At 42.1% G+C, this 23,362-nt stretch overlaps 1 protein-coding gene across 1 annotated transcript in view; it reads left to right on the top strand.

Annotated features, from left to right (window-relative positions):
* Positions 1-23,362, top strand: part of LOC102867398 (pleckstrin homology domain-containing family A member 2-like) — a 71,556-nt gene that overhangs the window by 29,972 nt on the left and 18,222 nt on the right. Inside the window, exons 3-8 of the mRNA XM_006900274.1 lie at positions 6,969-7,017; positions 8,641-8,738; positions 19,000-19,140; positions 19,663-19,806; positions 20,303-20,371; positions 20,775-20,845. Of these exons, the coding sequence (XP_006900336.1) occupies positions 6,969-7,017; positions 8,641-8,738; positions 19,000-19,140; positions 19,663-19,806; positions 20,303-20,371; positions 20,775-20,845 (572 nt within the window). The remainder of the gene's footprint in view (positions 1-6,968; positions 7,018-8,640; positions 8,739-18,999; positions 19,141-19,662; positions 19,807-20,302; positions 20,372-20,774; positions 20,846-23,362) is intronic.

Genomic DNA, 23,362 nt, shown 5'->3' with positions numbered 1-23,362 from the left:
TGGTGCCCTCTGCTCACTGCTTCCTTACATCCCTCACCTCCGTACAGTCAGCCAGTGCTGTATGTGTGCTTCACTGTGCCTGCCTTGGGGCATGATGATGGTTACACCCCCTCCATGCACCTGCTGGAATCAGACTGTCAGGTGCCCTCATCCCTTGCAGCCACTTGTCTTCAGAATCTTTTTTTCCTTCACGTTGTCTAAAGGAAAATTCCCTACATGGTGCAAGTCGTTTGTACCCGTCTTCTGGCCTTAAACTTGGTGGTTTGAGCCCTTCCTTGATAATGTGGCAGAAAGGTCCAGCGGTCTGCTTCTGTGAAGTTCTTTGTGATGTGCCGTCCAGGTGATTCTGGCTCATAGCAACACTGTAGGACAGAGCAGAACTGCCCTATCGTGTTTCCTAAACCAGAATACTTAGGGGGCACATCACAGGCCTTTTCTTCCTCAAAGCTGCTGAGGAGTTTGAACTGCTAACCTTTTTGGTTAGCAGCCAAACTTGTACACATTGTGCCACTATAGTCTTGAAGGTTACAATCAAGAAACCCCATGCAGCAGTTCTACTGTCCTGGAACACATGGGGGTGCCGTGAGTTGGAAGCAGTTTGACAACAATGGTTTAGTTTGTTTTTATCTGTTTGAAAGAGCTACCTGGTATGGTCCTGGACATGTGGGGATGGAGGTTGAGTGGGACCTCAGCTCCCAGTGGGCTGGAGTTCAACCTTCCAAGATCACTGGGGTTTAAGGGTGAGGCCGGTGTTGTACCTTTACAGTAACTGGAGAGCCTCACGTTAGCTCATCTCTGAACATCACAGCCATGCCTAGGTACAAGTACATTTTCCTCTTTTGACATTCTGTGGGTATAAATAGACTTGACTTATTTTTTGCTCTGGCTTTATTAATTGAGAAGCAGATCAGAGAAATTTAGAGTTCTACCTTGTTACACAGTTGGGAAGGAAGTAGAACTGATTGTTACTTTAGTTGCTTTTCACAACATTCTTTGCCATCCATGGCCTAGAGGAAAATTACAGATGTACATCCTTGCACTCACACACACACCTTCTGCTGAGAAACATAAACATGTGAAAACCAATAAACTAGAAGAACCAGCAATGTCCTTGAAAGTGGCTGTTCACATAAGCAGCATTTAGCTAGCATTCTTAGAGGTATAGGCTGGTTAAAAAGCAGTGGTCAGAATAGACTGTATGTAATTCAAGTGGAGAAAAAATGTTGCTAGTGATGGACTAGTTAAAGATAAATGTTAGTTTCTCAGAGGAATGATGATTCTCTGGTGAGGTTATTGTTGTTGTGATGTGCTGTTGAGTTGCCTGCTATGTGCAATAGCTCTGAACTCTGCTCTATCCTGAGCCAGTCTCACTGATTCTAACACATCTACCCCCGTTTCTCCAGTTACTGTGCCAATCCTTCTCAGCCAAGGACTTCCTCTCCTATGTTGTTGATACCTCTACCCTTCCAAGCATGTTCTCCAGGGACAGTTCCTTCCTGGCCACATGTCCAAAGCATGTGAGATGGAGATTCAAAATCCTTGCCTCCAAGGAGCATCTTGCTTTCACCCTCTATTTTGAGGTGCCTAGTCTCAATTCCATCACAAATCAAAGGATGGATTCTGTGTGCCGGAATGGCCAACAGAGTCTTGGGCCAGACATTATTGTGCATTGATGGTTAGGGCCATACAGAAACCAAAGGCCAGACAAGCAGTAGTTTATGGACAAGAGGACCCACAGGAACAAGGATACTAAGAGACAGAGCAAGGAGATGGGTCACAACAGACCAAAACATCAGAAATAAGCAGGCAAAACTAGAGTGTGGTTCAGGTTCCACTGGGGATCAGGGACCCCAGGAAAGCAGGATGGTCTGGAGAACAGGCTGTCAGTGTTCTAGAAATACAGTGTTTAAACACGGTATGTGTGGTTATGTGTGGTGTGATGTGGTCAGTGGACATGGCTGAATCTGAGCTGGCATGTCTGTGTCTGGACTTGGTCCTATGCTGTCCACATATTAGAATGCCTCCATAATCTTTATTAAGTATAATTATTTTGCTCTACAACGAAAGAGGCCTTTTTAAATTTCCTTTTGAAATTATTCCACTATGAGTAGCAAATTTAATTTGCTGTTAACTCTATTTATGCAGTCATCATACATATGCAAGGATTGCTGTAAACAAAAAGAATCTAAGCTACTAATTGTTTAAAGTTCAGTAATTTTTTTTCTGAATGTCTCTGAAAAATTAGTGAAATTGACTTAATATGACATGTTGTAGATACTAAATTAAAAACTTGTCAACAAGGTTGGCATGTTTAGCAGATATTTGGTAAAATATTAATTTTGATTATCTGATCTTCATTTTGTATATTAGAGGCTAGGCAGTTTTTTTCAAAGTTGGAAATATTTTTGTAAGCACCTGAGATGCTCATGGTCCCTCAGCATTTTGCCCATTGTGCTAGACAAAATGACCCTGCCCTGTCATGCCAGTTGGAGTGGCACCTCAAAGGAAATAAGACGGTCAGAGGCTATAAATAGAAGGTCATTGGAACAGCTTCTGTGTAACTGGATAAGTTAAATGCTTTCCCTGCACTATCACATTTAATCCTTATGATAACTCTGTGGGAATGTGATATTATTGTCCCTAATTGATAGATCAAGAAATGAAGGCCACACATCTGGAAGCCTGAGCTTTGAGTTTTGGCTCCTGAATGCTACAGCCCTGGCTCTTTTGTCTGCCCTTGATCTGTTACAGTCCTGCTTCTCTTCAGTATTTAAAGCATTAGTTTATTTAGTTGATATAGGAATCTAGGAAGATCTCTAGGAAGAATTTAAAGTCAGGAGTGAAGATCTAGGCAGATTTGTGGGTTAGTCATTAAAAAACCAAGTTGATTCTGCTCGGCCGGCCTGACCTCATGTGTGTAGAGTAGAACTGTGCTTTGTAGGGTTTTCCAGGGAATCGATTGCTGGGCCTTTCTTCCAAGGTAGCTCTGCATGTCCTTGAACATCCAGCTTTTAGGTTAGTGGCCAAGAGCATTAACCATTTAACCCAGAGCCTTAGTTTAGTTTTCACTTGAAGATTTTATGTAATTCTTGGCTTTATATATATATATATATATATATATATATATATATAATTTTTTTTTTTTTTTTTTTTTAATTAGAAACAACTTCCTGGGCTGGAAAGGGGATGAGGAGAACTCTATCTAGGGAAGGATTGTGACATCAAAGGCTCCAGTGGTGGCTACGTGATTGTTGTTGTTAGGTACTGTTACATTTCATAGCAAACCTGGATGTGAACCCTGCCCTATCCTGTGCCATCATCATCGCTGCCTTTCTCGTGCCCCCCCGTTACAGTCGCTGTGTCAGCCCAGCTTGTTGAGAGTCTTCTCTTTTGCTGACCTTCTACCTTTCCAAGCGTGATGTCTTTTTCAACGACTAGTCCCTCCTAACAGTATGCCCAAAGTGTGTAAGATGAGTTTTTCACTGTCCTTGCCTCTAAAGAGCACTGTGGCTGCATCTTTTTCAAGATATATTTGTTTGTCATTTTGGCAGTCTCCAGGATAGTCAGCACTCTTCTCCAACACCATAGCTCAAAGGTGTCTGTTCTTCTATCATCCTTAATCATTCTCCAACTTTCATATGCATAGAAAATACTTGAGTAGATTGTGGTTTGAATCATGTGCACCTTAGTTTTCAAATGGACATCATTTCTTTTTGGCACTTTAGAGCAGTCTCTGACAACAGACTTCACAGTACAACATGTCTTTTAATTTCCTGGCTGCTGGTACCAAAGGCTGATTGTAGAACCAAGTGATATGAAATCATTGACAGTTTCTATCTCTTCTCCTTCTATTGTGATTTTGCCTATTGGCCTGGTGGTGAGAATTTTTCTTGTTTTGCTGTTGAAATGTAACCCATATTGAAGCCTGTAGTCTTTGATCCTCTGTAGCAAGCATTTCAAGTCCTCCTCAGTTTCAGCAAGCAAGGTTGTATTATCTCTGGAGAATAAGGTATGTCTTTCTAGCAGCTGTTGGAGGTCTCAAATCTATGTGTGAATAATTTTTGGTCTAAGTCCAGGATGGTAATATTCTCTTTAGAAATCCCAGGGTTAGTCATAGAGACCTGCTCTAGAGAATTTTAGCCCACCCACATCCAGGGTAATCCCATAATCTTTGTAATCATGTGATCAAATATTTTTTTCCCCTTCATCCTTTCAGTATATTTGAACTTGAGTAATATGGACTTAGGAGCCCTAGTGAAGTAGTCAGTTAAGTGTTGGGCTGCTGAGCCCACTAGCTTTTCAATGGGAGAATGATGAAGCAATCTCTGCCTGTTAGATTTTACAGGCTTGGAAACCTGTCAGAGAGTTACCATGAGTGGGAAAAGGTTTGTCAGTGGGTTTTGGTTATGTGCTTACATATGCAGGGAGAGGGTGGGGAAAAGCAAGGTGAAACAAAACAAGAAGAACTAGCAGAAATTAAAAACTCTTGTCAAAAAGTTGGACATCAGTTACCATAAAAACTCCTCAAACTCAGTGCCACTGAGATTCTGATGCATACTAATCCTTCATTAGGTTTCTGAAGCCGTGAGTCTTAAAGGAAGCAGAGTTACCCACCTTTTCCCTTCTCAGGCAGTAGTAGAGTCAGATTGCCGGACACATGTGAAGTTAGCAGTGTGACTAACTATGGACTAGTCCACGAGAACTCCAGTAGGTTCCCATGGTGATGTTGTCAGGTGCCACCTAGTTGACTGAACAGTGTATTGATACCAGCGATGGAGACTTTGCCCTACCCTGTGCCATCCTCACAATCTCTGCGATGCTGAAACCCATTGTTGCAGTCCCTGTACCAATTCACCTCATAGAGGATCTTCTCTTTTGCTGACCCTCCACTTTTCCAAGCATGATGTCTTTTTCCAAAGACTAACACCTCCCAACATCATGCCAAAGGGTATGGGAGATGAAGTTTTACCATCCTTGCCTACAAATAACACCCCTTTAAAACTTCCATGAAACACGTTAGTTTTTTTTGTTTGTTGTTTTTTCTCTGCACTCCATGGTATATTCAGTGCTCTTTGCCAACACCACAATTTAAAAGCATCGATTATTCTTTGGTCTTTCTTATTCATTGTCCAACTTTCACAGAAAAGGAAGTGAATGAAAAGACCATGGCTTGTGTCAGGATTGTTGTGGTCTTTAAACTGACCTCCTTTTTTTTCACTTTCAAGAAGTCCTTGGCAGCATATTTGCTCACATCTTTGGATCTTGATTCCTGCAACTGAGAGCGATGGTTTCGTGTCCAAGTAAAGTAAAATCATCCACAACTTCAGCCTTTTCTCTGTTTATCATCTTGTTGCCTCTTGGTTTAGTGGTGAGGAATTTTGCTTTCTTCATGTTCAAGTGTAATCCATATGGAAGTCTTGAGTCTTTAATCTTCTTAGTAAGCATGTTAAATTGCCTTCACTTTTAGCAAGCTAAGTTGGGTCATCTGCATAATGTAATGTAGGTTGTTATGAGTCTTCCTCCAATCCTGATGCCACATTCTTCATATAGGTCACCATATGACCATGTAATTCTTATGTATGTATCCAAGAGACCTGAAAGCAGAAATTAAAAGTTACTTTTATACCACTCTTTATTGTAGCATTATCCACAGGAGATAAAAGGTGGGATTAAAAGATGAATCTCAAGTTCTGGTACTTTCTAACGTGGATGAATCTTAAAAATAGTATGTTGAGGGAAAGAAATCAAAACAGGTAAATGAAAAGATACCAAAGTTTATTTGTGGTTACCAGGGACAGGTGGATGGGGCACTTCTATTAAGAAAGAGGAAAATCTTTGGAAATGGATAGTGACAAACATTGCACAACATGGTGAATGTAATAAATGTCACTGAGTTGAATGTGTAAGTAAAAATGGCTGAAATGGCAAATGTGATTTTAAATATATTCTACCACAATTTAAAGAAATTTCCTCTTTCTTATGCTCTTCCTTTGTAAATACATAGTGTGGTGACTGATTACATCAGTCCCTCTCTGGGCATGTGAGAAGGGCCTATTTTTGTGGTTAGGCAGTCAGGGTAAAGATAGAGGAAATTGTTCTAAATGTAGCAAGTGATATGCTAATGTAAACCCTTTAATTGTAATCTGCATGTCTTTGTAGCAGTGCCACCTTCAATTTGGAGAACTGTTCAGGAGAGATGGCAGTGGTTGAGGGAGACATGGTGACACAGTGGTTAAAGTACTTGCTGCTAGCTGAAAGATTTGTTGATCAAACCCACTAGACTGCTTTATGGGGAAAAGATGAAGCGTTAAAGATCTATAAAGATCTCCAGAAGCCATGGAAACTCTGTGGAGCAATTCTGCCCTCTCAGGGTCACTGTGATGTGGAAATGACTTGAGGGCAGTGGGTTTGGCATTTTTGTTTTGGTTCCTAATTGAGAGGAGCAGAATACTACTAGATAAAATGGTGTCCATGAACATTTTGTGGACTAGAGAGAATTTTGTCACAACCCAAACTCACTGTCAAAAAGTTGATCCCAACTGCTAGCAGCTCGCACTTGGGAGGCTGTGAAGCTTCATTGGAGGAGACTGCCCATCTTTCTCCTGAGGAGGAGCTGTAGTTCCAGCCACTGACCTTTACAGTGAACAACCCAATAGCTTTTAAATGTTTTTGCAAAGGTAAAGATTGACACAGAGATAAGATAGCAGTTTCCTCTCAGGGGTGAGGACAAGGATTATATCAGGGAGGGGTACCCAGAGAGCTTCTGAGAAATAGGGCTGATAACAGCCAGTTTCTTAATTTGGCTGGTGAGTACGGACAGGGTTTTCCTTACTTCTAAAATTTATACATTTTTTATACTGTTGTCTTTAGGTATGAAAAAAATTTCCATTTTTTTTAAAAGGAAGGAAAACATGCATTACATTGCTGTTAGAAACATATTCATGTGTGTCTATTTTCATTTGATTTAGGTGAGCATAGCCACCCCAAAGCAGAAGCCAAAAACTTCATTTTGCTTTGGTAAGTAGTGCCCAGGCGGAGCTTGGGCTTCCCTGATCTTGCACAGTGACTTCCTCTTTTGCATGGAAGCAGTCATGTGATCACATGTGACTCTGCCCTGTGTGTATGAGTGACTTAAATCACAATGATGTTCCTGGGTCCCAAGAGGTACTGCTTTTCTTGGCCTCCCTGGAGTAATTATTAATAACAAAAAGATTAAACGGGCAGCAACCAGTGACATTTCCACTTTTCTGATGCCACAAGATTAGATGCAAATTTCTACTTTGAAGTTTCTGAGAATGCTTATTTCAGAGCTGAGCTCTTCAGGGAAGGTAGACTCAAGTGGCGATGAGGGAGAAGAGCAAAGAAGGTCTGTAAAAAGGTACTAGAAAAGGTGGTTGTTCTGTTGAACATTCCAGTGGTGCCACGTGAGTGACAGTGTTCTTGGATGATGCAGGGCACAGAGCTCATGCAGTGAATGTATTGGCCCATTGAATCAGTATTTATTTGGCTACCCCTCAGCTCTGGTGGCCTAGTGGTAAGAAGCTGTGCTGCCATCCCAAAGACATGCAGTTTGAATCCACCACCTGCTCAATAGGAGAAAGATGAGCAGTCTCCTCCCATACAATATAATTACCTCTGAAAACCTGCTGAAAGGTCAACTATGAGTCTGTTCCAACTGATGGTACATAACAACAACATTCTCACAGCTGTACTAAGGGTTATAAACAACTGCTAACGAACAGACCCTGGTGTATATCACTGGTGACTCTGAATGTAAATTCCGTGAAGGCAAGGATTTTTCTCTCTTTGGTCACTGCTATATACCTTGGCACTTAGAATGGTTTGTGGCACATAGCAAGCGCTCAGTGGTTGTTGAGTATAATATATAATAACTTTTATATTTACCTTCTGATGCTCACCTCTTATGGTTTGGGCTCATTATTGAGAATAAACTCAGCTTTGGATTGGTTCCAAATTTTTGAGTGCTCTCATTCTCCCATTTCTTTGAGATATTATTGCCAAACTCAAAAAGGACTCTCATAGATTTTGTGGTTAGCAAATCTCAGGGACAAGAAAAAAAGTATGACAAACTCAGACGTAAATTGTTGACCTAATGGAATTCTCCGAGGTAAGAGCAGGTTCAAAAGGAGGCCAAGGTCATAGATATTATCTCCAGAAAGCTTTGTTCCATTTTTCAGTCACAAACAAGACTCCTAATCCAGGTCGATTGTGCCAGTGGAAACAAGGAGTATTGAGTCCAAATTTTTATATGTATCATCACCTTTGTAAACCTTTTAGCACCATTAAAAATGCAGTTCAAGGATTTGTCTTGTCGATGGCAGACAGACAGACTGCCTTATCACCACAGAACAGCTTATGGAGGCTGTTGATAATGTTGTTAGGCATGGTTCTTGTGGCCAGCAGAATAATCCATGTTTTGAAGGGCAGATAGGTAGGACCTGCTGCTTCCTAGACATTAATGCATGTGATTTAGCATCATGGGAAATTTCTTGAATGGCTTTGGGAATTAGCCACTTTACTAATTAAAACGTTTTAAATTAGTTTCATAGAGTGTTTTTTTTTCTTCTGTTGCCTGTGTTCTGACCTGCAATTTTCTCTTCTTTACTGGGATTTTTGAAGTCATCAATGCTCTCTCTCAGAGATATTTTCTTCAAGCCAATGATCAGAAGGATCTGAAGGATTGGGTTGAAGCCCTGAACCAAGCCAGCAAGATTACCGTACGTATAGCTGTTTCTATCTGGCGGGAGTAAAAGTACCCCTTGCTGACCTTTTGGGGATGAGGAAGAACTCAGCTGACAATAGGGGCTTTCCCAGGAACCCCATCCAAACCCAGACCAACCACTCTTTGTCTTGCACCTTGGTTGATTAACCTCAAGTTGAAGTGAGAGTCTGAATCAAGTTCAAGGGGAAGTTTATTGAGCATCAACTTTGTGTTTCCTGGGAGGGCTCCTCATCAGTCATGTTTTGGCTAATTCTGGGATGCTGATTCAGAATGTAGTAGGATTGGCAATTGGATTGCTGACGATAAAAAGTAGAGGAAAGTGATAGAACTTCTGAGGAGGCAAGTCAGAACTCTTCCGTGGATTCTTAGGTTAAGAGTTTGTCTAGAAGATTAATTCACACCATCCACCATCCTGTCTTGAGAAAGCCTTCTGTTTAAAAACAGAGAATTCATTCACTGATTATTATAATTACTCAAATTTTTATTCTTCCTTAAGAAACTAAACCAAGCCCACTTTCATTGCATTGCTTCTCACTTACTGCAACCCTCTGTTGGGTTTCAGAGGACATAAGATTACTCGTCTTCTTCCTAAGGAGAGAGTGGCTCAGGAATTCAGAACTTGATAAATCACACATTAGGCCCCCTGCATTTCTTCTTCTTTAGGGACAAAGAAAACAACAAAACAAGAGGGATTGGTAGGAAGGAGAGAGATGGAAAAAAAATATATGTTGTGGGGAAAAAAATTAGACCTCTAATGCCTGCCTTAGGGAGATCTGGTGGCCTAGTGGCAAGAAGCTGTGCTACAATCCTAAAGGCACATAGTTTGAGGCCACCAGATGCTCTGTGGGGGAAAGATGGGTAATCTTCTGTGCTATAAAGTGCCTCTGAAAACCTGCTTGGAGGGTCAGCTATGGATCAATTCCAACTCGACAGTACATAACAACAACGTCAGCCTTACAGACTATAAATGATAGTATATATGTTGAATAGTTTTATTTGCTATGTCATGGAATCGAAACACTTTTCTAGTGAGCACCATTTGTGATTCTAGGTGCTATAACAAGAGTTTAATTGAAGCATAAGTAGTTTTGCTTGTTAGCTTGATTCTGATAAAACTGAAAAGGGAAATGGAGGAAGAGAGTAAAGAAGGGATGTTGCTGCTAACTCATGTATTCACAGGAACTAATCCTAACCTTGTGTACACATTTTTTGAGTTCAGTGTTAACCTTGTTGTTGTTATGTGTCGTCGAGTCACCTGTGACTCATAGCGACCCTTTGTACAACAGCCCTGAACCCTGCTCTCTCCTGTGCCAATCTTATTGTCTCTGACACACCTACCACCATTACCCCAGTCACTGAATCAATCCACCTCATCAAGGGTCTTCCTTGTGCTGTCCCTCCACCCTCCCAAGGATGACATCCCTCTCCAAAGGACTGATCCCTCCTTGCAAATGGTAAAAGTTTTATTTATTCATGGTATAGTTTTCACTTTTCTGCATATTTCACAATTAGGGAATTTTCTTTCAATGTATAATTTCTTTATTTTTGTTTAGAACTTCCTCTTGGATTTTTGCCTGTTACTGTCTGATAAAACTGGGCTAGACAGCAAGGAGGCTCTTTTGCCCCCCCCCCCCTTTTTTTATACCTTAGAGTTGCTCTAAGCAGCTTCTCCCTCTTCCTTCTTTCCTGGCCCAGGTTTCATGTGAGGCAGGGAACATAAGAGTGTCTGGAGTCTGGACATCAATGCCTCTTTTAGGTTTTTCACAGTCTTCAGGATCCCTTATCCCTTAAACTTTATGTGTGTTGTGTGTGTGTTATGTGTTGTTATGTGCTGCCAAGTTGACTGCAACTCATAATGACTGTGAACAGTGACTCCAAATCTTGCCCTATCTAAGCCATCCTAACCGTCTCTGATGTGCTTGACCCCATTGCCACTGTCACTGTGTAGATCGATCTTATCCATCGTCTTCCTCTTCTGTACTGACTCTCTACCCTTCCAAGTCTGATGTCCTTCTCCAAGGACTGTTCCCTCCTGTTGACATGCCCGAAGTATTGAGGTGGAGCTTCAAAATCCTTGTCTCCAAGGAGCAAACTGATTTTCACCCTCTCTGGGACAGAACTGTTTGTTCTGTTGGCAGTCAATGCTATCTTCAATATTCTTCTCCAGCACCACAACTCGAAGACATTGATTCTATATATATGTATAGACACATACACACACATACATATTTTCATGTGTGTGTATTTATATCCTCTTCCCTCCTCAGGAATTTTTGGATTACCTATGATATATCTGTCATTCAACCTTCATATCATGCCTGAGAGAGAGAATTGTTTTATTGTCATTTTTAATATAAAAAATATAAAGATCAAAATCTTGAGGTCAAAACATTAGTAAATAGTAAAGCTGGCATTCAAACTTAGGTCCCTCTGACTTCCAAAACCTAGAAGTTTACAAGCTTACACAGATATTTAAAAACAAGTAACAGTTGTAAAATATGATATAGGTTGCATATCATTTTCATACAAAAGGGTTTATTTTAGCTTCATAAAAACCTAAGTAGGGTTGCAAATAGAGATACCATTTGACCCAGCAATTCCACTACTGGGAATATACCCCAAACAGACCATAACTGACATCCAAGCAGATATATGCACACCCATGTTCATCACAGTTTGTTCATAATAGCAAGGAGTTGGAAACAACCCAGATGCCCATCAACAAACGAATGGCTAGAGAAGCTGTGGTATATTCACATAATGGAATACTACGCTGCATTGAAAAACAAGGAACTCATGCAATATTATTAAAAATGGGTGAGCCTGGAGGACATTATGTTCAGTGAAATATCTCAGTCACAAAAGGGCAAATATTGTGTGGGATAGGGTATTATGGTTATCACAAGAGTCCACAATTAAAGTTGCATGGTGGAATGTACTTGGGGTGGTGGGAGGGGTTCGGGGGAGTTTTTCTATTACTTTTCAAAGAGAGGCGCAAACTTGGGTGTGGGGAGGGCTGGGCAGGGAGAGAAGTGCAGCAATGAATGAATGGAAATCTAAAATCTCTGTAAATGTTCATTAAAATTATTAAAATAAAAAAATTATAAAATTTAAAAAAACAAACACAAACCTAAGTAGGAAGAGCAAATGTTGTCTTTATTTATAAGTGAGTGAATGGAAATGCCAAATGATTAAAGTGACTTGGCCATGGTCGCATAGGGACCAGAGTGAATCCAGTTTTTCTGCCCTCACATCCTCTGCTCATTTTATGACAAAATTGTTTTATGTTTGTGATTGAAGAAACTGACTGATATGTGATACTTAAATAATTGTGTTATCTTAAAGGATCTTAAATATTATCTGTGTTAGTTTCTTAGATTGGTGTTAGAAATTACCAGAAACTTGGTGACTTTAAACAACAGGCATTGTTTTTTCATGATTCTTGAGACTAGAAATTTGAAATTCAATTGTCACAGGGCTGTGCTCCTTCTGAAGGTTCTAGGGAAGAATTCCTCCTAGTTTTTAATGGCTCTTGGTATTCCGTGGCTTGTAGCTGCATTAACCCAGTCTTTTCCTTTTTGTTTCTTGGTCGTCTTCCCTGTGTGTGGTTTTTTTTTTTTTTTTTTTTTTGTGTGCGTGTACCGTCAAATCAGATCTGACTGGTACAGGAGGATATTGCGCCTCCTTCTCCGGCAGAGCATCTGGTGGATTCGAACCGTGTTCCTCTGGGAGTGCAGTGCAGCTTCTTGCCACTAGGCCACCAGAGCTCCCCTTCCCTGTGTGTTTGTGTGTGTCTTCCTCTCCTTTTCTCTCTGGTGGCTTGTTGTTGTTGTAGTGTTGTTGTGGTCAAATTGGATCCACCTGGCACAGGAGGAGATTGCCCCTCCTTCTTCAGCTGAGCATCTGGTGGATTCAAAGTGCATACCTTCAAGATTGCTGCACAGCTTCTCACCACTAGGCCATCAGAGCGCCCTTTCTTCTTTTCTTATAAGGACACAGTCAGTGGATTTATTTATGGTTCACCCAAATCCACTTCATCTTAACCATGTCGCATCTCTCAAGACCTTATTTCCAAATAAGATCGCACTCTGAGATTCTGGTACATGAAAATTTGGAGAATACTATTCAATACACTTTCCAAAAAGATAGAAAATAAAATAGCAAAAACAAAGCTTCCACCAGCAGATTAGATTAGTCTCCACAGCAATTTGACTATGCCATTTGCCAGGAGGATTAGTTACTGGTTTCTATGCATGGTAGATGAGGTGCATGTGGATCTCCTTATCAGAGGCTAGAAGAGGGCCTTTAATTAAGCCATTGTTGTAATGTAACATCTAGTCAAAACTGACTCAAAGCTGACCCTCTAGCAGGTTTTAAGAGACAGTGAATGTCACAAGAGGAGATTGCCCATCCTTCTACCAAGGAGCAGGTGGTGGATTTGAACCACATGCCTTGGGGATGGCAGTGCAGCTTCTTACTACTAGGCCACCAAAGCTCCCCAGTTAAGGCTATGGACAAACCAAAAGAAGAATTTGGCTTTTAGAATGTAACATAATATTAGTTGTATTTGCCATTACCGTTTGCCATCCAACTGACTAGACTTAGGTGACTCCAAGCCTTTCAGATTGAAATTATGTGTTATAGGATTTTTCCATGTCTGGTTCATTATTTATTTTCTAAAAGTAGCTCTATAAGCCTCACTGGCTAATTTAAATTTCATTAGGAAGAAGAAATAACTTCAGAAAAACTCTGGGTGTCCAAAGCCGCCTTTAGGTGCTTCACAATCTCTATGGTCCCTCTCTCTTATGTTTTCTATGTATCTGTCTCTTCATTCCTCCTCAGGCACCATGCCAGGGTATCAGTGGTCTCCTAAGATAGACTGAGATAGATTCTGAGGGGAGACAATCTCATAACAATTACAGTCCAGGAAATAGGCAAGCATCTCTGTTTCTCCTTTTCTGATCATTGGGAACTTTCCATGGTTTCCCTCTTCCTTTGTTGAGTTCCAGGAACTCATCTGGACCCTTGGAGGTCTTTAGAAAGTTTTGCTATTCCAGAATATTTATATAACTAAGCATTCCAGCAATAAACAGTAACCCTAAAGAATTCATCACACAATAATAAAACTCAGAGAAAGTTACAAAAGGTGGTTTAGATTCATTACTAACATTTAGCAACAGGTGGGCAGGGTGTCATTCTTTGAAGTATTGCAGGAAGATGGAAGGAGTACACAGAGTCACTGTACAAAAAGGATTGTATGCTAGAGAAGAAACAACACATAGCCAAGAGGCAATGATGATGATGAAAGAGAAAGTTCAAGATACTCTGAAGGAATTGGCCAAAAACTAGGCCCTAGGAATTGATAGAATACCAATTGACAGATTTCAAGGAACAGAAATGCTGCCCTGGACGTGCTCACCAGGTCGTGCCAGGAAATTTGGAGGAAAGCTCCCTGGCCACCTGACTGGAAGAGATCCATATTTATTTCTATTCCAAAAAGAGGTAATCCAACCGAGTATGGAAATTATTGAACAATATCAGATATCACATGCAAGCAAAATCTTGCTGAAGAATAGCCAGAAACAACTTGAACAATACATTGACAAAATAGAAATAGAAGCCTGGTTTAGAAGAGGCTGTGACACTAGGAACATCATAGCCAACGTCAGATAGAACTTGACTGAAAGTAGAGTGTACCAGAGGAATGTCTGTGTTTCACTGACTATGCAAAGGACTTTGCGTGGATCACAACAAATTGTGGCTAACCTTGAGAAGAATGGGAATCTCAGAACATATGATTGTTGTGCTCATGCAAAATCTATACTTGGACCAGGAAGCAGTTGTGGAAACACTAATGGTTCAAAATCAGGAAAGAAATGTGTCAGGGATGCATCTTGTTTCCATACCTGTTCAGTCTATATGTGAAACAGATCATTCGTGAGGCTGGACATAAAGAAGATACATATGGCATCAGAATTGGAGGAAGGCTTATCAGCAACCTGCATTGTACAGGTGACACAAACTTTGCCTGCTCATACTAAGGAGGACCTGAAATATTTGCTCCTGAAGTTCAGTCTCCAATATGGATTGAAGCTCAATATCAAGAAAACAAAGATTCTCACCACTGGGACAATTGGCAGCATCATGATATATGGAAAAGAGATTGAGATTGTTCACAATTTCAACTTGCTTGGTTCCACAATCAACACTCTTGGCAATAACAATGAAGAAGTCAAAAGAAAAATTGCATTGGGAAATCTGCTGTCAGGAACCTCTGTAGAATGCTGAAGAGCAAGGATGTCAGTCTGGAGTCTAGAGTGTGCCTGATTCAGGCTATGGTCTTTGTGTTTACTTGCTATGCATCAGAGAGCTGGGCCATGAATAAGGATGACAGAAGAAGAATCGATGCCTCTGAGTTGTGGTGCTGGGGAAGAGTATTGAGCATACCATGGACCGCCAAGAGAACAAACAGGCCCATCCTGGAAAGAGTGAAACCAAGTTGCTCCTTTTGGAGGCAAGGATTTTGAAGTTTCATCTCACATACTTTGAGAATGTTGCCTGGGGGACCTGGTCTTTGGAGAAGGACATCACACTTGGAAGGGTGGAGGGACAGACAGCACAGGAGAGGAAGATTCTGAAGGAGATGGATTGTCACAGTGACTAGGTTAATGAAAGCAGGTATGCATGAGACAGTGAGATTGGCTCAGGCTAGGGCAGGGTTCTGAGCTATTATGCATAGGGTCACTATGAGCTAACAGCACATAACAACAACAACAGTCAGAGAGTCTGAGAGGCAAATTATGTAATTTTAATGAGCTCCTGTTACTTTACTTAGAAAACGGATAAAATTATGCCTGCTGTGAAGATGAGGGAATAATACATCAAAGTTTAGCACATTGCTCTGCGCTAAATGGGAACCCAAAGAAATTGTAACTTCTGCTGTTTTTCAGAAAAGGGGCCCTGGTGACACAAGAGTTAGGAACATGACTACAAACTAAAAAATGATGGGTTGAAACTCATCAGATACTAGTGATTTGTCCTGTAAAGACCAGAGCCTAAGAACATCATTCAGGTCTATCTTATGACATCACTATTGGTCAGAATTGACTTGATAGCATTTTTGCATGTTGAAAATGAAGAGGACTTGAGGCACTTAACGGAAGAAGATTGTGCACTGTAGACTTCAGTATAGGTTCCAACTCAACATCAAGAAAACAATCCTCACAACTGTCCCATTAGGCAAAATAATGATAATAGAGAAAAGATTGAAGTGGTCAAAACTTTCATTTTATTTGCATCCACCATTGATAGCCATGGAGGCAGTAGTCAAGATATCAAACAACAAATTGGATTGGGCCAATCTGCTTCCAAGGACCCCTGGAGAGTGCTAAAGAGCAAAGAAGTCAGTTTAAAAACTAAGTTGCTCTTTCCTCAAGTCAGGCATAGCATTCGATTTGTGTGCATGTAAAAATTGGCCAGTGAATAAAGAAATCCAAAGAGCTGATCTCTCTGAATTATGATCTCGGGGAAGAGTACTGAACCGTGTATGCCCAGCAGAACAAAATCTGCCTTGGAAGGAGGGCAGCCAGCGTGCTCTTGAGAGCCAAGGATGACGAGACTTGTTCTCACATACTTTGGGCTTGCTATCAGGAGGGGCTGGCCCTCAGAAGGGAACATCATGCTTAGGATGGGGGAAGGTCAGAGAAGGGGGGGAAGGTCAGAGAAGGGGGGGAAGGTCAGAGAAGGGGAGGAAGATCATCCAGGAGATGGATTGACACAGTGACCTCAACAGTGGGCCTAAGCACATCGGAAATCAGGAGGACGGCACCGGCCAAGGCCCGGTTTCAGTCCAACTGAGTTGGCTGGCCCATTGGGGGATCATTGGTAGATTTCTTCCTTCCTGCTTAGCCAGCCTGTATTTAATTCCTACCCATTTCCTTTATGGTATTCACCACACTCTGCAGTTCTGTGCATCCCTCCTCTGCGTGTCAGCGGATGGTTTGTGCGTTACTGAGATACTCAACAGGTTTCAGTGGAATTTCCATAGTAGGCCAGACTAGGAAGAAAGACTTAGCAGTCTTCTTCCAGAAAACCTGCCAGTGAGAACCCTTTTGGATCACCAGGGTCTGTTGTTGTTGTAGTTAGTGCCATTGAGTCAAGTATGACCCTTAGTGACCCAGTGAACAACAGATCTGAACCTTGTCCTCTATCCAGTGCCGTCAAGGTCCTTGCAGCAATCATTGTACCAATACATCTGGTTGAGGGTCTTCCTCCCTTTCACCAACATGGGTCTGAGCTACCACTAATCGTGGGAATGGCACAGGGCTTGGCAACCTTTCATTTGGGACTAACTGCATGGGTGCTTAATGTTGTGACTTGGACAAGTAGAAGGAAAGGAGAATGAAGATGCTCCTCCATTTGTATATGTAAACCGAGTGCTCAGTCCAGAAAGAGGGAGTATCTCACCTTCTTTCTGTGGACCAAGAAGTGCAATCCACAATGGTTTCACTTCAGTCATTGTCTTTGGTTGAATAACTGTGGCTCTTAAAGTCTCAATCCTTGTCAGTCCTGAGGGTCTTACTGACACGGAAAGCTCTAGAAGTTCAGGAGGCCTTCTTGTTTTCTTGTCAGATAGGTACAGAGTGTTTAGCTCCTGTGACAGACAGCTGTTGTCATACTGTGGAGAGCACCGCGGTCAGGATTCAGCTTCTTGTCTTAGTGCAGTTATTAGTTATAGCTTTGGGCAAATGACTCGAGTGTCAGGCCTGCCTCCACCCCCGTTTTCATTATAAAATGAAGGATTCCATTAGAATTATCAGACTCCAGTATAAATGACTGAAGTGAACAGGGAGGAAGAAAAACATCGTAAATGAAGATAGAAGGTGCCTCGGCTGTAACTGTTGTTATTGGAGAGAATGGTAGGGACCGTGGCCAGCTGAAGAAAGTATTTCCTGGGGTACTAGGGAACTGCTGTTAAACTGGAAATCAGGGTTTTTTTATGTAAAATAGCTTCATTTAAAATGTAGATTACAGAGCATGATGCGCAGGACCAGTGGACAGTGATTTTAACAAGGGCTGCCTGGGGGCCACCAATTGCCACTTTGATTTCTGGCCTGTGGTCTCTAACTGTGCAATTCTGTAGTTTTTTTCCCGTCAACTGTGATGTTCTCTAATTGTCAAAAAGAACACATACAACTCATTCTTTAAAAAAGGGCTGTGTTTGCAAAAGCTATTATCATTTGTAATACTTTTATATTTTTAATTGCATTTCTGGATTGTTAAAATTGATGTGCTTGTAACATTTGATAACTGTATCAACTTTATGACATAAATATTAGTCTTCAACTCATTTTGTAGATGAGACAGTTTAAGCCTAGAGAGGTTAAACGATTTAACAAAGATCATTTCATTAGTGGCAGTCAGGAATTATAATCAGACCCTCTGGCTCCAAAGCTATTTTCTCCTAATACTCCCTTTTGTAATCAACATATGATTTTAGCTCTTCTACCTTCCTAACGTGCCCTTTCTTCCTTCTTTACCTTTCTGCTTTATTTTAATCCAAAGAAGTATTTGAATATCTTACCTTCTGGAGGACTCCCCTTACTTTGTCCTCCATGGTGATGGTTGTTGTTATTGTTATGTGCCAACAAGTCACCTGGTGACCCATAGTGACCCTACTCTGTACAGCAGCTCTGAAGCCTGCCCTGTCCTGAGCCAGTCTCACTGACTCCAACACACCTACCCTATTGCCCCAGTTACTGTATCAATCCATCTTATCCAGGGTCTTCCTCTCCTGCACTGTCCCTCCACTATTCCAAGCATGATGTCCTTCTCCAAGGACCAGTCCCCTCCTGGACACATGCCCAAAATATGTGAGACTGAGCTTCAGAATCCTAGCCCCCAAGGAGAGACTTCCCCATGGGGTTTCCTAGGCTGTAATCTGTACTGAGAGAGATTTGCAGCTGGTGCGTGCAGAGCGCTGTCAGCTGCCAAGTGCTTAGCCTCTTGGCCACCAGGGTTCCTGGTTCCTAGTACATGCTCAGTGAATTTGCTGAGGGTGTGTGTGTGTGTGTGTGTGTGTGTGTGTGATTGCTGTCAATGTTCCTCACTTTCAAATACCAATCAATGGAAAGGCTGGGAGGACAAGGGTATCTTACTGTATGCTTTACTACCACATTAGCTTTCTTTAGTTCCCTTCCTTGTCCAATTTTTTCCTCAGTCTTTCATGTCCTATTGCCTCTGCCATCATTTTCTAGGTACCCAAAGGTGGAAGTTTGCCCCCGACTACTGAAGTCATCAAGAACCCTGCAGTTCCTGCAGCCTTGGAGAAGAAGCCCCAGGTGGCCTACAAGACAGAGATCATCGGAGGGGTGGTGGTACACACACCCATCAACCAGGTGCTGGGGCCCGGCACTGTCATGGGGATAATGTCTTTGGCATTGCCAATGGTGTGCACAGAGGATTGTCCTGGAGAAATGGGTGGTTGGAAACGGACAGAGTGAGTCCAGATGGCATGGTTAGGAAAATTAAGGGCAGGGATAGGATCCCGCAGAAATTGAAGCTACATTCTGTTGTCAAAACCCACAGGAAATGGTGCCAGAGAAAGCAAATGAGTCTGGAAATAAGTCCCCTGTCCCTCCTTCTGTCTGTGCCTATCCATACCCCTGTGTGGTTTGTACTTTTCCTCTTTCCCTCTCTTCTGGGTCTGGCTACCTCTGTGAGCCTTGGTCTATGAAAGTGCATGATGTGGTGCATGACAAGTGCAAAGTAAATATTTGTTTTCTTGTTTAATTCTGCTTTGACTGACATGGGCAAAGAAGTGTGATTTGGCCAGAGGGAGCTGAGGCAGGGAAGCTATTCTAAATGACCACGTGGAGATGTGAGGGGGAGCTGCTGATCCTGACATGCTTTTCTTGCAGAATGGTGGGGATGGGCAGGAAGGGAATGAGCCGGGATCCCACGCCATCCTTCGAAGGTCTCAGAGTTACATCCCCACCTCAGGCTGCCGTGCTTCTGGGCCTCCCCTCATTAAAAGTGGCTACTGTGTGAAGCAAGGGAATGTGGTGAGTGTCCCTCCGGGGCTGGGTTGGGTATTCTGGTGATTCCTTGGAGCCAGTGGGTGTGGAGGGAGCAGACGGAGAAGAGATTCTTGAGAGGAGGAACAGTGGTTCTGCATGCTAGCAACAACTCAGAGTGTTGAGATGGGTGGAGCCAGGCATTCTCCCAACATGTCCTAAGTATTGTCTATAATATGGAAAAATCTTTGCCTTCACCAAATGGGCAAGCTTGGCCTCCATGGAGCTGAGTTCTTAGGAGACTTGAATTAGGACTGGTGGCCTAATGGCAAGAAGCTGCACTGCAAGCCCAGAGGGATGTGGTTCAAATCCACCAGCTGCTCCATAGGAGAAGGATGGGGAATCTCCTTCCATGTGATTAACAGTCTCTGAAAACCAGCTGGAGGGTCAGCCAGGGGTTAATTGCCACACAACGGTATTTGACAACAACAAAGAATACTACAGCCTGCTTTGTAATGTGGTACCTCTTTATTTTTTATGTTAGCGGAAGAGCTGGAAACGTCGCTTCTTTGCCCTTGACAACTTTACCATCTGTTATTTCAAGTGTGAACAGGTTTGTAGCAGCTTTGGGGCCTTTCTTAGAGGTCATGGAAACTAGGAGACACCTGAATACATATGCAAGTGAGTGTGTGTATGAATGGAGGCATGGTCACCCCCACAGACTTCAAAGGCACTTCCATTTTATTTCCATCCCTCCGGTGTGCACATCTTTACAGTGATATTTAAGTGGCCTTGATTTCCCCCCTCCTCTGCTTTGTGGTCAAAGCCACAAAAGATTGTCTTGGATTTTTTTTTCTCTCTTGATTACTTAGTTTGAGAGCTTAACTTGTTAGCCAGCCTGGTTTTAGCAACATCTCTGATAAAAGTGGGGCATCCTCCAGCTGATCTGGGTTGTGGCACTCTGCAGACAGACAGACTTACCTGTTTTGGTTTTTTTTTCCCTTTTTTTCTACCAGGATCGAGAGCCACTACGCACCATATTTCTAAAGGATGTTCTCAAGACCCACGAGTGTCTGGTCAAGTCTGGGTAATTTTCTCTCTACTTGTTCTTTTCTGGTCAGGACCCTTGTTTCTCCTCAGAAACTTTCATTTATCACCCTTGTGAGGCTCTCCACAGAAACCTTCTCTTCTTCTGAGAGATGGAGACTGATGGCCTGTGGGTGACTCACTGAGTCCCAGCTGACGCAGTTGTGAGATCACAGTGGCAGGAATGCCTTCTTACCTGTACCTCCCTCAGCCTCTGTAGATGAGCCTGTCTAATTATGTTCTGATGGAGAAAGAAGGGAGATATAGAAACAAATGAGGGAATTGTATGCCCTTGGTTTTCAGGAAGGAGGGCTGAGTCTAAGAGAGAGACTGTGCCCTTGAACCACTGACTTTTTAGTTTCCCTTCAGTTCATACCTATACTTCTTCCTTGAATTTCTTATGCCATTTCTTTTCTACTACTTTTGACAAAGTTCTTAATTCCTACTAACACAAGAATGTTTATAATATTCCTGTTACTCCTACTGGGCAGGAAAGATAGGTTTTTAATATGTTCCACTTTCCAGTAGGAAATAGTTACCTTCCAGATGCCATGGGTGTATGGGACACTTGGTCATATGGGATACAATACACGAGTGTATAGGACTGGGGCATAGAACCAGTTTGGGATAGGAGACCCATAAGATAAGATCTCTTTCATATCCAATACCAAATACAGAGCTAAACTTTAGTGATCCCAGAGGTATCTGGCCATCTAGGAATCCTCATTCTGATCCTCAGTTTGCAGCCTCGAGGGACTTTGTATTTGTATGCCTATCTCTCCATCCTGTGGACTGTGTCTGCAAGAAGAGCCAGTCATTAGGGAAACTATTGGCAGTAGGCAGACTGTTAGGTATCTAAGTTATCTAGGGCTGCTGTAACAGGTATCACAATAGAGTAACTTTTAAAAACACAGATTTATTCTTTAGATGCTAGAAGTGCAAATTCAGCATGACAAAGGCAGTGGAAAGCTCTCTGTTAGTTCTGGAGGAGAGTATTCCTTCAGCGTCTGTGGGCCTGGCTTTCTGGGAAATCTCCGTATGTCCTGGCCTTCTCCTGGTGCAAGGAGTTTCCTAGCACTGAGAGCTGAATAAAAAAAAAAATCCTCAGTTACTGGCTCCTCTGTATTAGAGATACTGAGGTCCCAACTCCCGTTTGCTTTTTCTTTAGTGCCCAGAGAATCTCCCTTCCATCCAACCAAGGCTTTGATGGGATTAAGGGTGTTGCATACTGCCTTTAATCCTTTTACAACTGCTTGGCTTATCAGATCATAAGGGATCATTACATAACTTTCCTATCACATCATATGTACCTGAGTTTTAGACGAACATAATTCAGTCCATGACAGTAGGTATTGGAGGGTCTTACATGAAAGCAGGCCTTTAATATGGATTGTATCTCAATATCAAGAAAACAAAAAATCCTCACCACCAGAGCAATAGGCAGTAACATGATAGATGGACAAAAGACTGAAGTTGTTAATGATTTCATCTTACTTGGATCCATAATCAGCACCCTTGGCACCAGCAGTCAGGAGATGCATTGGAAAAATCTACATTCAAGGACCTCTCCAGAGTGCTAAAGAATGATGATGACAGTGTAAGGAGCCTGATCCAAGCCATGGTCTTCTCATTTGCTTGCTATGCATCTGATAACTGAACAGAAGGATCGATGCCTTTAGTTGTCGTGCTGGAGAAAAGTATTGAACATACTATGGCCTGCCAAGACGATAAATAGGTCTGTCTTGGAGAGAGTGAAACCAGGTTGCTCCTTGGAGGCAAGAATTTTGAATCTCTGTCTCACATGCTTTGGGCATGTTGTCAAGAGGGGCCAGTCCTTGGAGGAAGACATCATGCTTGGAAGGAGTAAAGGTCAACACAGGAGATGACCTAGATGAGATGGATTCACAGAGTGAATGGGGCAGTGGGGTCAGTTGTGTTGGAGACAGTGAGATTGACTCAGAATAGAGCAAAGTTCAGAGCCATTGTTCATAGGGTGGCCTTGAGTCATCTTAAGTACTTATAACAACAGCAACAACACGTGAAAGCAAAGCGTGACTGAAGGAAACAGGAAGTACTATACTGAGCTGTATAGATGACAGGTACAGAGTAAAGAAGATTAGTGAAGTTATCAGTGATTATTTAGAATTGAAGTAGCTATAGATGACATTCCAGAAACTTGGTTCCAATGTAGATAGTCATGAGAGGAAATGTTGGTTCTAACTAAATCCTCAGTGATTTTGGGTTGCTTCTGAACCTAGAGAGCCTGTAGGGCCTGCCAGAACTTGAGTATTTTGTGATGATTTAGGAAACCAAAATAAGACTGAGTGTGAAAGTGCTTCTTCTTTTCTGTAATTCTCAAGCTCTGCAAGATTTACATTAAACTTGAGGAGTAAAAAAAGGAAGGTTGTTGAAAGAAGACCAGCAGGAAAGGAGGTCCCAGAATCTGCAGGTCCCAGGCCTTTTTTGACCTCTTGCTACCCCAGTCAGGGGATTTAGATGATCTTGGTAATCAGTAATA

This window comes from Elephantulus edwardii, unplaced genomic scaffold (assembly GCF_000299155.1).
Source record: "Elephantulus edwardii isolate Elephantulus edwardi_28Jun2011 unplaced genomic scaffold, EleEdw1.0 scaffold00279, whole genome shotgun sequence".
Taxonomy (NCBI): Eukaryota; Metazoa; Chordata; class Mammalia; order Macroscelidea; family Macroscelididae; genus Elephantulus; species Elephantulus edwardii.
Note: the sequence above shows the minus strand (reverse complement) of the source record. Positions and strands in the feature narration are given on the sequence as shown.